Source organism: Mytilus galloprovincialis, chromosome 3, assembly GCF_965363235.1.
Source record: "Mytilus galloprovincialis chromosome 3, xbMytGall1.hap1.1, whole genome shotgun sequence".
NCBI classification, from domain to species: Eukaryota; Metazoa; Mollusca; class Bivalvia; order Mytilida; family Mytilidae; genus Mytilus; species Mytilus galloprovincialis.
In genome coordinates, this window is record NC_134840.1 from 86870505 (window position 1) to 86884163 (window position 13659).

A 13659-nucleotide genomic window follows, 5' to 3' on the forward strand; every position below is an offset into this window, starting at 1 on the left:
GTTTGTATTCTGAAGGTTTAACATAAACTTTAACAAGAGTGCACACGCTGAAATGTCTCGCCTTCTATACTAATCATTGATATTATGTTGATAGTCCTAAGTATAAAGCTAAGCTTTAATACAACTGTCACATAAACTTAACATTAACCAAGATAACTAAACAAAGACCAATGAACCTTGAAAATGAGGTCAAGGTCAGATGAACCATGCCAGGCAGACATGTACAGCTAACAATGCTTCTATACAACATATATAGTTGACTTATTACTTATAGTTTAAGAAAAATAGACCAAAACACAAAAACTTAACACTGTGCAATGAACCGTGAAAATGAGGTCACGGTCAAATAAAACTTGCGCGACTGACATAAAGATCATAAAATATTTCCATACACCAAATATAGATGACCTATGGCATATAGTAATAGATAAAAAGACCAAAACTCAAAAACTTAACTTTGACCACTGGACCATGAAAATGAGGTCAAGGTCACATGACATCTGCCCGCTAGATAGGTACACCTTACAATCATTCCATACAACAAATATAGTAGACCTATTGCATATAGTATGAGAAAAACAGACCAAAACACAAAAATTTAACTATAACCACTGAACCATGAAAATGAGGTCAAGGTCAGATGACACCTGCCAGTTGGACATGTACACCTTACAGTCCTTCCATACACCGAATATACTAGCCCTATTGCTTGTAGTATCTGAGATATGGACTTGACCACCAAAACTTAACCTTGTTCACTGATCCATGAAATGAGGTCGAGGTCAAGTGAAAACTGTCTGACAGACATGAGGACCTTTCAAGGTACGCACATATCAAATATAGTTATCCTATTACTTATAATAAGAGAGAATTAAACATTACAAAAAATCTGAACTTTTTTTTCAAGTGGTCACTGAACCATGAAAATGAGGTCAAGGACATTGGACATGTGACTGACGGAAACTTCATAACATGAGGCATCTATATACAAAGTATGAAGCATCCAGGTCTTTCACCTTCTAAAATATAAAGCTTTTAAGAAGTTAGCTAACACCGCCGCCGCCGTAGCCGCCGCCGGATCACTATCCCTATGTCGAGCTTTCTGCAACAAAAGTTGCAGGCTCGACAATAAAATGACTAATTGTTCTATGAAAACAAAATCAAGGTCAAATGAACCATATCAGCTAGTCAAGTACATCTTACAATCATGTTGTATATCAAAATTTCTCAATTCCTATCGCTTACAGTACATGAAAAATATGATCAAACCACAACTTGTAAATAAGTAAGATAGAGCTATTTTATACAGCTTTCCTAAACCTTAAAATCTACAACCCTTGGAAACAGGCAGAAAGTAGATTTTTGACCCAAAAAAACCATCCCGGATTTCTATTATATTTAGGCTTTAAAACAGAAAGCGCATTCATCAAGAACCGAATTATTCAAATCAGATATGTAAAACTTTAGGGTAAATTTACCTATTTTCAGTTTTTTTCCATTGAAGTTCAATATATCATATGTTATATTTGTTATGTTTTGAAAAGAAAGCTTTTGCATAAATAGTCAAATTGTTTTCTACCTTATCATTGTTTTAGCTATGAAACAGGTCAACACATTCTAAATTGAAATTTCATCTAGAAAAGGGTCCATTTTAGAGCTATTTCAAACCTATAACCATGTGCTCCACAGGGCGCAGCTTTATAAGACCGCAGAAGTCGAAACCCTGAACAGTTGGGGCAAGTATGGACACAACATTCAAGCTTCATACAGCTCTGAATTTGGATTGTGATTAAATAGTTGACACAACATAGGTTTCTGACACAGAATGAATGTGGTCTTAGAACTTAAAATTAAAAACTTTTAAATTGGACATGTACCTACTATGGTCCAATATCCAAAATCAAAATACATGGTTTGATTCAGCATATCAAAGAATTCAAAGAATTCAATTTTTGAAGAAATCTAATAAAGTTAAATTTTGGACCCTTTTTGACCCAATTCCTAAACTGTTGGGACCAAAACTCCCAAAATCGATCCCAACCTTCCTTTTGTGGTTATTAACCTTGTGTTTAAATGTCATAGATTTCTATTCACTTATAATAAAGTTGTAGAGCAAAAACCAAGAATATTGCTTATTTGGGCCTTTTTTTAGGGCCCTTACACGTTTTTCCTTAACTCTTCGGACCAAAACTCCAAAAATCAATCCTAACCTTCCAATTGTGGTCATTAACCTTGTGTTAGAATTTAATAGATTTCTATTCACTTACACTTAAGTTATTGTGCGAAAACCAAGAACAAGAGGCTCTCAAGGGCCTGGATCGCTCACCTTAATTTTTTTGGTTAAATCTCTCATCAATGATTATTTTGGCTTTTCAATTTATTCAAATGTTCTTTGAATCGTCCTATTTTCTTCAAAAGCAAAAAAAAAAAAATCATTTTCTCCTATGTTCTATTTCAGCCATAGGAGCTATGTTTCTTGACATACAAGGAAATAAAATATAAAATTTATACTAGATACTCTGAAACTCATTTAGCCTAAGTTTGGCTGAAATTGATACAGCAGTTTCAAAGGAGAAGATTTTTTAAAGTAGAAGATTTTTTAAAGTAAGTCAACATGATGAACAAATTGTGAAAAAAGTCTTTAAAGGGCAATAACTCCTTAAGGGGTCAATTGACAATTTTGGTCAAATTGACTTATTTGTAGATCTTACTTTGCTTAACATTTTTGCTATTAACAGTTTATCTGTATCTATATGTATCTATAATAATATTCAAGATAATAACCAAAAACTGCAAAATTTCTTTAAAATCATCAATTCAGGGGCATTATACCTGAAAAACCAGATACCCAATTCGGCTGAAAATTTCAGGACAGGTAGACCTTGACCTAATAAATACTTTAACTTCTTGTCTTATTTGCTCTAAATGCTGGAGTTTTTGAGATATAAACCAAAAACTGCATTTTACCCTGTGTTCTATTTTTAGCCATGACGGCCATGTTTTTTGACGAAATAGAAAATAAAACACAAACTTTATTTTATACACCCTACTGATCATTCAGTTGAAGTTTGGTTGAATTTGGTTGAGTAGTTTTAGAGGAGAAGATTTTTTAAAGTTAGCAAATATGATGAACAAATTGTGAAAAATTGTCATTAAAGGACAATAACCCCTTAAGGGGTCAATTGACAATTTTGGTCATATTTAACTTATTTGTAGATCTTACTTTGCTGATCATTTTTGCTGTTTACAGTTTATCTTTATCTATAATAATATTCAAGATAATGACCAAAAACTGAAAAAATTTCCTTAAAATTACCAATTAAGTGGCAGCAACCCAACAATGGGTTGTTTTGATTCATCTGAAAATTTCAGGGCTGATAGATGTTGACCTAATGAACATTTTTGCCCCATGTCAGATTTGCTCTAAATGCTTTCGTTTTTGAGATATAAGCCAAAAACTGCATTTTACCCCCATGTTCTATTTTTAGCCATGGCGGCCATGTTTTTTCACAAAATGGAAAATAAAACACAATCTTTATTCTAGATACCCTAAGGATCATTCAGCTAAAGTTTGGTTGCAATTGGTTCAGTAGTTCGAGAGGAGAAGATCTTTGAAATAGTTTACGACGACGACGGACGCCAAGTGATGGCAAAAGCTCACATTTCCTTTAAGGAAAGGTGAGCTAAAAATGCTATTTGGGCCCTTTTTTGGCCCCTAATTCCTAAACTATTGGGACAACAACCGCAAAAATCAAACTCAACCCTCCTTTAGTGGTAATGAACCTTTTGTTAAAAGTTTATAGAGATCCATTTACTAAAACTAAAGTTATTGTCCGGAAACTAAATGCTTCTTGGGACAATGACGACAACATCATACCATTGTAACGTGTAACCGGGCTGGGACGTTTAGATATTTTTATCCTTGGGTTCGTACCAGTTTCCTGGGATTTTGAAAAGCAATTCAAAAGTTCTAACTTCAATAAAAAGTTTACACTATCACTATCAAATATGAAACAAATACTATACTACATAAAACGAATTTCAACACCTATCAACCTAACGCGAAACTATTTTATTAAAACTGTTTAAAACCCTTTCAGTCCTACTGTTTGAAACTATAGTCTGAAACCTAAATGTATGGAACTGGTTTGTAACCTAAATTATGAAACTGGTCTGAAACCTAAATGTAAGAAACTGGTCACACGGTTTGGCACTAATGTCTGAAACCTAAATGTTTGGAACTGGTCTGAAACCTAAATGTTTGGAACTGGTCTGAAACCTAAATGTATGGAACGGGTCTGAAACCTAAATGTATAAAACGGGGCTGAACCGAAATGTTTCAAATGGGCTGAAACTGAAATGTATCAAACGGGCTGAAACCTAAATGTATAAAATGGGACTTAACCTAAATGTATCAAACTAGGCTGAAACTAAAAAGGTATAAAACTTTATTTAATTAACATGTGTATAACTGTCGGAACAACAGGGCAGCACTAAGGCATGGTATGTCAGCAAACACTCACTGCAATAGTGAGATATGTGAGACACAAAACCTTAGCACCAGCCCTGTTTGGACAATCTGTACCGAGCCAACAGCCTCAGCCTTTCTATATTCTGTCCGCAGGTTCCAAGCACTACACTTCACTTAAACTTGACCGACTGCCTGCTGTAAACTTCTTCCTTTCCAACCTTTCCAATGTTCACTGTCTGGTGTATTCGGTACAAATGGCGATTTGAACTAAATAGCTGCCCACTATTTATACTTCGAACGCGGACCTCGAAGAGAGCACCCTAGCAACAATTATACATGTAAAACGTCTGATAGCAACCAAGGATAAAGGGATGATTTTAGATACAGTTTTCAACGATAATAAGATTAAATGGGAAACTCATAGAGATATCGGAAAATATATAACTGTAGAAATATTATAATATTCTTAAACTGTAAATTCGTAACACCATTATACTACGCAAAAATTTGTTTGAGGTCGTATAAAAAAAGAATCAAGTTTTGAGTCAAGTCAAGATAGCTTAAACACACACTTATTTCTATTTGATGTAAGACAGTTATAACAAAATGCTTACACCAAGATCCCAGTGGTGGTCTTTAACTATAGTTGAATTGGTTTTATATTCTGTCCAGTTGTAAGGCATTCCATTCAGAATTTGATAATCAGGACCTTTAAGAAAACTGTTCATCAGCTGTAAATATTAGATAATCATTCAGTACAAATACACGAAAAATGTACACACAAGGTCACAACTCTGTTAATTAAATGTCCATTAAGAACATATTATGTCAGTTAAAAACAGTTGAACTATGTAAGTTTTTCAACAACAACATGGAAAACTGCTGTCTTGTTATCAATTACAATGTGAAAGACATACATGTACTCCACACTTAGGATTCCAATATGCTCTGAGATTGCTCTAAGAATGTTCAGTATGGTAAGATGTTAATTATATATGTTTCACACCACCATGCTGTCCTATGCAGTACAATGATGTATTTTTAAGTTAAATTTTGAAGAATGATTATTTTTTTCATTTGAGATTTGTTTTGCCTAAAATCAATTAACCTTCAAAGTGATGTTATTTTGTGTATCTTCTATACTCATTTTGACAATGCTTTTTACACAGTGTTGTTTTTGTAAGTGGTGCATACCTCTCACATTTTAAAGTAGCTTTGATTGTAAAGATATTTAGTATGTGACAACATTTTAAAGAATTTCCTATCTTCATAGCATTCATATATATGCATGTTTTTACCTGTAGAAATGGGGTCCAGTCTTCATCTTTTATGGAGTTACTGAAGATGATGTAAAAAAAAGTATTTGATTGAAATGAAGTTCAGTACTTTTTCTATGAATGAAAATAACACTGCTTCTGAAATTCACTTTCCAGTTATGAACATATTTGCATCATCATCAGTAAACCAAAAGAAAGAAGAGGAGAATCAATTGCACACTACAACTGCTAAAACCAGGCCAAAAAAAAACAACACAAAACTTATTTTGTGTAATAAAATAGACTATTTACATTGTACATTATGCTAATCACTATGGTTACCATTTCAATGTAATTTCTTGTAACCTTTATCATGCTGTATATATTTATAAAATGACATTTTTTTTCTAATATATATAGATTGGACTGTTGGTTTTCCCCTAGTAATTTTTGAGGCCCTTTATATCTTCTTGTTCGGCGTGAGCCAAGGCTCCGTGTTGAAGGCCGTACCTTGACCTATAATGGATTACTTTTATAAATTGTTATTTGAATGGAGACTTGTCTCATTGGCACTCATACTACATCTTCCTATATCTATGTACGTTTATGCAATAACACCATGTCACTAGCAGTACTCACTGGTTCATTGATCGTCATGTATTCCTCCATACACCTTGAATATCGTAGCATCCATGTTACTGTAATTTCTGATGCAAGATCCATGTTGTCAGGATTTGGTGTAACTTTAAAAAAAAATAAAGCCATTGAAAACATCAAGTTTTTAAACAACTTTTTATGTCATCAGAATAACCTTTGCTACCCTTTTTTGATTCACTACAATATGTTTCTTAATCATTGTATTATTGGCCATGTATCATATTATAAATGATAAGAGCAACTACTATTCTGGACAAAGAAAGATAACTCCAATCAATTAAAAATTTCTTGCTATTGCACAATATTGTGCAATTAGATATTTCTGGCTATTGCGCAATACTGTGCAATTGAAAATGTTTGCTATTGCACAATACTGTGCAATTGAAGATTTCTTGCTATTGCGCAATACTGAGCAATTGAAAATTTCTTGCTATTGCACAATACTGTGTGAAGATTTCTTGCTATCGCTGAATATTGTGCAATTAAAAATTTCTTGCTATTGCACAATACTTAATATAATAATTTTGGATCCTGATTTGAACCAACTTGAAAACTGGGCCCATAAACAAAAATCTAAGTACATGTTTAGATTCAGCATATCAAAAAAAGCCAAAGAATTCAATTTTTGTTAAAATCAAATTTAGTTTAATTTTGGACCCTTTGGACTTTAATGTAGACCAATTTGAAAACGGGACCAAAAATTAAGAATCTACATACACAGTTAGATTTGGCATATCAAAGAACCCCAATTATACAATTTTTGATGAAATCAAACAAAGTTTAATTTTGGACCCGGATTTGGACCAACTTGAAAACTGGGCCAATAATAAAAAATCTAAGTACATTTTTAGATTCAACTTATTAAAAAAACCCAAGGATTCAATTTTTGTTAAAATCAAACTAAGTTCAATTTTGGACCCTTTGGGCCCCTTATTCCTAAACTGTTGGGACCAAAATTCCCAAAATCAAACCCAACCTTCCTTTTATGGTCATAAACCTTGTGTTTAAATTTCATAGATTCTATTTACTTATACTTAAGTTATGGTGCGAAAACCAAGAATAATGCTTATTTGGGCCCCTTTTTGGCCCCTAATTCCTAAACTGTTGGGACCTCAACTCCCAAAATCAATCCCAACCTTCCTTTTGTGGTCATAAACCTTGTGTTTAAATTTCACTGATTTCTATTTACTTATACTAAAGTTATTGTGTGAAAACCAAGAATAATGCTTATTTGGGCCCTTTTTTGGCCCCGAATTCCTTAACTGTTTGAACCAAAACTCCCAAAATCAACCCCAACCTTCCTTTTGTGGTCATAAACCTTGTGTCAAATTTCATAGATTTCTATTCACTTAAACTAAAGTTATAGTGCGAAAACCAAGAAAATGCTTATTTGGGCCCTTTTTGGCCCCTAATTCCTAAAATGTTGGGACCAAAACTCCCAAAATCAATGATATCCCAACCTTCCTTTTGTGGTCATAAACCTTGTGTTAAAATTTCATCGATTTCTATTCACTTTTACTAAAGTTAGAGTGCGAAAACTAAAAGTATTCGGACGACGACGACGCAGACGACGACGCCAACGTGATATCAATATACGACGAAAATTTTTTCAAATTTTGCGGTCGTATAAAAACAGATGGGACCATGAATAATGGTGTTTCAAATCAACAATCTGAAAATAAATTGATTTCTATAGTATATGTAGACTGACGTACAAAATTAGTACAAAACATGTAAATGTTTATAGCTGACCATACAGTATGGGTTTTTCTATTTGTTGAAGGTGGTACATGTATGGTTGCCTATAGCTATACTTTATACATCCACTTCATTTAAACTGTGATGGATAGTTGTATCATTGATAATCATACGTAACCACATATCCTTAATTTTATTTCTAAATTTAACATCTTACATGTAGAATAAGTTTTGATTATACTGTTTAAGAGCCTGATAGGCTTATTTGAAAAGGATATTTTTTTAAATATATTTAATTAAAGAAATGTTTTAAAAACAATAAAAAACAAACCTTTAACATATATCTTTGTGGTATTGTACATAATCTTTGATATAGAAGTGATATTTTTCTGAAATAAAAATAAAATTACATGTACAATTACAATTAAAGTCTTCCATGCTGAACAGCGATCAGTGTTCTCCCCAGGATTTTTGGATAGTAACTTTATCGCGGCGTGCGGTTTGTTTGTAATTGTTTTGTTATGTGTTTTTATTATATTATGCCTTTGATGTTTCCTCTTGTTATGATGTCCTCATCATGCTCATGGAAGTTACAGTGTACCCCTTAATGAGGCTTTGTCTGTTAATGTTATTGTCTGGATAAAGAAGAAGAGTATTTTTTTCTCCATTGTAAATTCATATATTAAATCCTCATACTATCTATGTATAAAACTGGAGGAGAAGTCTTTTTCCATGATGGGTCTAGACATGCCTGTGTGAAGATTTCTTAGCACTATCAGGTAATGTTGCAGAACATGTAAGGACCAACAATAAAGTCATTGTCAGCTTCTGTTTCAGTGTTTGGTTTTGTAACCAACTGTAGCAGTGTACTGTTAACCTTACGACGTTTGACAGGAATTAACATTTTTTTGCATAAATATTTCTCATTTTTATGACCTTAACGTTTTATAATATTTAAATGGCCTCATCCAAGCTTGACATCGGGACAGTAAAATTTCTCAAATCATATGCTCTCAAATTGCTATCAAATGGTAGAATTCCTGACTAAACAATTATAAGTTCGAATAGGGGATAATGAATACTTAAGACTTGCTCATTTTCGGGGTTCGTATGGATAGTAAACCCGGCAAATAATTTGTAATAGACCCCTGTGTTTGATCGTTTTTAAAATCCTCGTTTGTTCAAAGTTCGTAAAACAAGTTTGTGAGTGACGTCAGGAAATGCGGTCAATTCATGTCATCTCATTTCATTCATATATGCCTCTTTATATTCTTTAAATTAAAAAAATAGATGTCAATGTTGAAATCTTTGTTTATTTTGATCTTTCAAAAACGCCATTTTGTAAAATTTATTAGACTGGTCCCGCGGAGTTACTTTAATACAACGGAAATAATTCTTTCAAAAATCGTAAACCAGTCGATCACGTGATCCGAAGTGAAAAATAAGCGGGAAATTTGAAAAAAATTGAAAAATACGGAAAAAAATATAGCGACGCGTTTGCGTGGGATAGCGCTGAGGTCAGTGCAATAGGACAGCGGGGAATTGCAATAGCGCTTTTTAGCGCTGTGCTAAAACGGCCTGGGGAGAACACTGGCGATATTATTAAAGTTACATCCCTGCTGATACAATTGTACAATAAAAACATGATATTAAAATACACATGAAACAATCTATCCATAATGAAATCCTTACAATTATGCTGCCAGTATAAAGTGATCATAGAAATTAAAAGTCAAGTAGTTTAAACACAATACTTTTAGTGTTTAATTTTTACTTTTAGATCAACATCTGCTCAGGAGGGATAAAGTATATCTGAGTAGTCAGAATCTTTTGTCAGTAAGTTCCATGAAGTTCAGGGAACTTTCTTGGTGAACGTGGGGCATTCTCCCCCTTTTGTTTGGGGAAAAATTGGAAGCCATTTTCTGCATATTTCTCATGACTATTTGAGTGATGACATCATCTTTTGCAGAAACAGAAATACTAATTTCATAGTCTATAACATCCATCTTTCATATTGAAATAAAAATCTGTCAAGTATTGTCACATCTGTAGCTCACAACATGGAAACCATATTTTAATACCAGCAATTCTTTTAACTGTGCAACTTCTTCGTGCATACATTATAGCTTATTTTAGCGCAGGATTAATTCCTTCACCTGTATTTTTGATAGTTCACATTTAAGGGCAAACATACATGGTTGAAAAATACTCATCACACTTAAACCAAGAACAGTTTATGTTGGCTGAATGTATAAGTTAATTGCATTTACTGTTTAAAATCATGGAAATAACATTATAAATTTTTCTTTTGACTATGAACTCTGTAAAGTATAAAACCGTAAGTTTGAATTAAACTCACTCAAAAATATATAATGACTGTTTCCTATTGACTAATTATTAGTTTTTCACAGTTTCTGCTGTTCACAACCATTTTTTTTCAATTGTTATATAAAACATTGTCAAATTTTGTGTGTTTTTGTTTTCATACAGTTGAAATGTACCATTAATTAGAAAACTATTATTTATTTACTTTACGATAATACCAATAATATTTTTAATCTTGTAATTATTTAATACCGATTAATGCAATGCATTTTTAAAATAATATATTCCTTTTTTTTATAAGCTAACACTTAGAAAAGTGGTTAAAAAGGACATCCTAGCTGAGGTAGTCCAAAGATAGCTTCAGTGTGCATGCCGTATTACGTTAGTCAGTCCTTACTTTATCATAATTTATTCCTTTGAGAAGTCTAACGTCAAATCCTAGGACAGCTTTGATGAACAGGCCCCTGTTTATGTTGTTAGAATGTCACTGTATTTCATTTTTAAAACAACAAAGACATACCTGCCAACTTTCACGATTTAGGCGTGTACTACACGATTTTGACCCTTTGTCACGATTGCACGATCGTGTTCCTGAAAAACCCTCTAAAACACGATTTGGTGAAAATCTACACGAAAAATATTGTTGTTCCCGATTTTGAACTGTGTCCAATGGAGGACAATCGTGTTCAGCCAATCAAATTGTATGTTTCTCATGATCAAATTAATCAGCCAATCAAAAACGTTTTCTCTCAAGATTATTTTAACATGCTAGATATTGAACTTGTGTTGTATTTCTCTGTTTGTTGGTCAAATTGTAAAATCGTGAACATGGCAAATGATTTTTCAACTGCAAGGAGGTTCTTACACAGAATAAGAATAAAAGCATGGCTGATTGACAAACTTCAATGATGCAGTATTACCATGTAGATAATAAAAAGTAGTTTATTCACTAATTTATTGACATTACACTTGCTGTAACAAAATTTTATTTATGTATTCAATTAAATTACCAAATCATTTAAGGTTTAATGTACTATTCATTATTTTTCACGTGGACCCCCCCCCTAAATATCAACATGAGAAATCCCTTAAATGAGGGGACTACCCTTAGTCAAGGGGTCATTTTACTCTTGTAAAAAAATAAAATAGAAAAATGTAAATTTATTAGCTTAAAAATGGGAAATTCTGACAATATATTAAGAACAACTTTTCTAAATGAAGGGTCCAATTATTTTGAATAATAAAGAAGATATAAGGCCAATAACATATCAAAGTTCTTGGACATGTGTTGACCATATAATACCAGATAGATCATAAGATGTATAGTTCTTTAGGAAAAGTTTCTTCAAATAATATGAATGTGTGCTCATTTGTACTTAAAAAGTGGTTTTTAATGTCCTAACATTGACGGGGTATCCCTAGGTGTTGTTTCCAACCTGATAAAGGTCCTTCTTTGTGTGGGCATAGGACATTTGAGCGAAAAAGAAAAAAGCACATAGGGTCATTTGAGCGCCGACTTCATAGGACATTTGAGCGCCGGGATATTAACCTTACCTGAGTTTTCAGACAGGACATTTGAGCGAAATTTTCCCTGATAATTTTACACGAATTAAGATTTTTTTTTAAAAGTAAGAAAAAAAAGTAAGATTTAGTTATAAATATTTTTTATTTTATTTCACACCCGAGTAATTCGACCGGTTCTGGCTGGTTTATGTAAGTGAAATCCTAAGTTGATCTCTATTTACCAATCAATTCTACTATAATTCATTGGCTATGCAAATTTTCTTTGTTCTAAAATTCTTATATATATATCTATTAAGTGAAAAGTCCCTTGGCACTTGAAATCTTAATACTAATAATACATGTACGTGTTAAAATGGATATTATTTTGACCGAGACTAATAAGGGAAAAAGAAGCCTTGTTTGTGACAGTTTCCGATATAGAGTGGACAAAACACTAAAAGGAGAAGAAATATCCTGGAGATGTACAGTAAGTACCTTTTTTTACAAATTTAATGTTAATGTAAACTACTTGTTCGTCTGTTACGCTTCAACTTCCATAACTTCTTTTAATTTTGATTTATATCTATATCATTATATGTCTATCTTATACCTCCTTTAGATTAATTTTTTAACACATTTGAATATAAGCTACCACATATAGGGTTAGGTATCAAGGCTCCATGTTGAAGGTCGTACTGTAACCTATATTGTAATAACTGGCCAAACGGGTGTCTTTTACTTTGCTGCCACCACCTGTGTTTACAGGTACACAGGGACCTCAATAGACTAGAATAAGCTAGTCTAAAACAGCACAGAGAATGGTTTAAACATGGGTGTTCTTTATATTACTAGACCAACAGGGTTAAAATACTTCTGACACATTAACTTTACTTTATATTTAACAAGAAACTCAAATAGTGAGAACAATAGGGGTAAAGAATATTCAAATACGTAATAGTCTGTGTATCTAAACGCACTTTCTATCGTGTAGTTTATAGAACAGCATTACACTGTAAAATAGAGGCTGCACCTCTATAACCTGGAATCGCATATAAACTAACACTCAAGAAGTGGAAACTTCCAGGACAGTACCATCAGACTATTCCACAAATGAATATTATCTATCTGACAATCGAATAGTCTCTTGTCTCAGTCTAACAAGAAGATCTATTCTCTCATGAGACAGTCTAAGGACAACAACCAGAGACCAGTTGGACAACAATGGCGTATTATGTGTTTTCAGCAAGGAAAAGTAAGATAAATGTGAGCATAAAGATGTTTTATCAGTAAATTCACAGATTGTTCAGTAAACAATATTACACAGTTTCTATCTAAATTATTTGCTACAGTGTTCAATAAACTATTAAATATGCTATAACATTAACATATGTTATATCTATGCTATCTTCTAATAAATTATATATTACAAATAACCTTAACTTGTTATATTTAATACTATGACTTCAGCCTCCTGGAGTAAGCACAGGAAGACAACTTCAATCGCTGAGATTGAGATTATTTAAGAGAAATCTAATTATTCTAGCTTCTTACAATTCCTAACCTAACAAATATTCAGGATTTACAAATATTCTCTCTGAATGCTGGAAAACTCAGCAAACAGGATACTTAACAAAATGTCCTTAACACAATGGGAGTGGGAATGGGGAAGGCATGTAACTTTAATCCTTTTACCTTAAAGAAACAGGTTAGCAAATAAAATCTAGCCTGAATAAATAGACCAGCTATTTA

At 32.7% G+C, this 13659-nt stretch overlaps 2 protein-coding genes across 3 annotated transcripts in view; both read right to left on the reverse strand.

The window, feature by feature from the left end:
• Positions 1-13659, reverse strand: part of LOC143069269 (uncharacterized) — a 425535-nt gene that overhangs the window by 160836 nt on the left and 251040 nt on the right. The window lies entirely within an intron of this gene.
• Positions 1-13659, reverse strand: part of LOC143069270 (transmembrane protein 87A-like) — a 53200-nt gene that overhangs the window by 35891 nt on the left and 3650 nt on the right. The window contains exons 2-4 of the mRNA XM_076243819.1: positions 8414-8471; positions 6367-6470; positions 5086-5202 (exon numbers count right to left, since the gene is read on the reverse strand). Of these exons, the coding sequence (XP_076099934.1) occupies positions 5086-5202; positions 6367-6470; positions 8414-8471 (279 nt within the window). The remainder of the gene's footprint in view (positions 1-5085; positions 5203-6366; positions 6471-8413; positions 8472-13659) is intronic.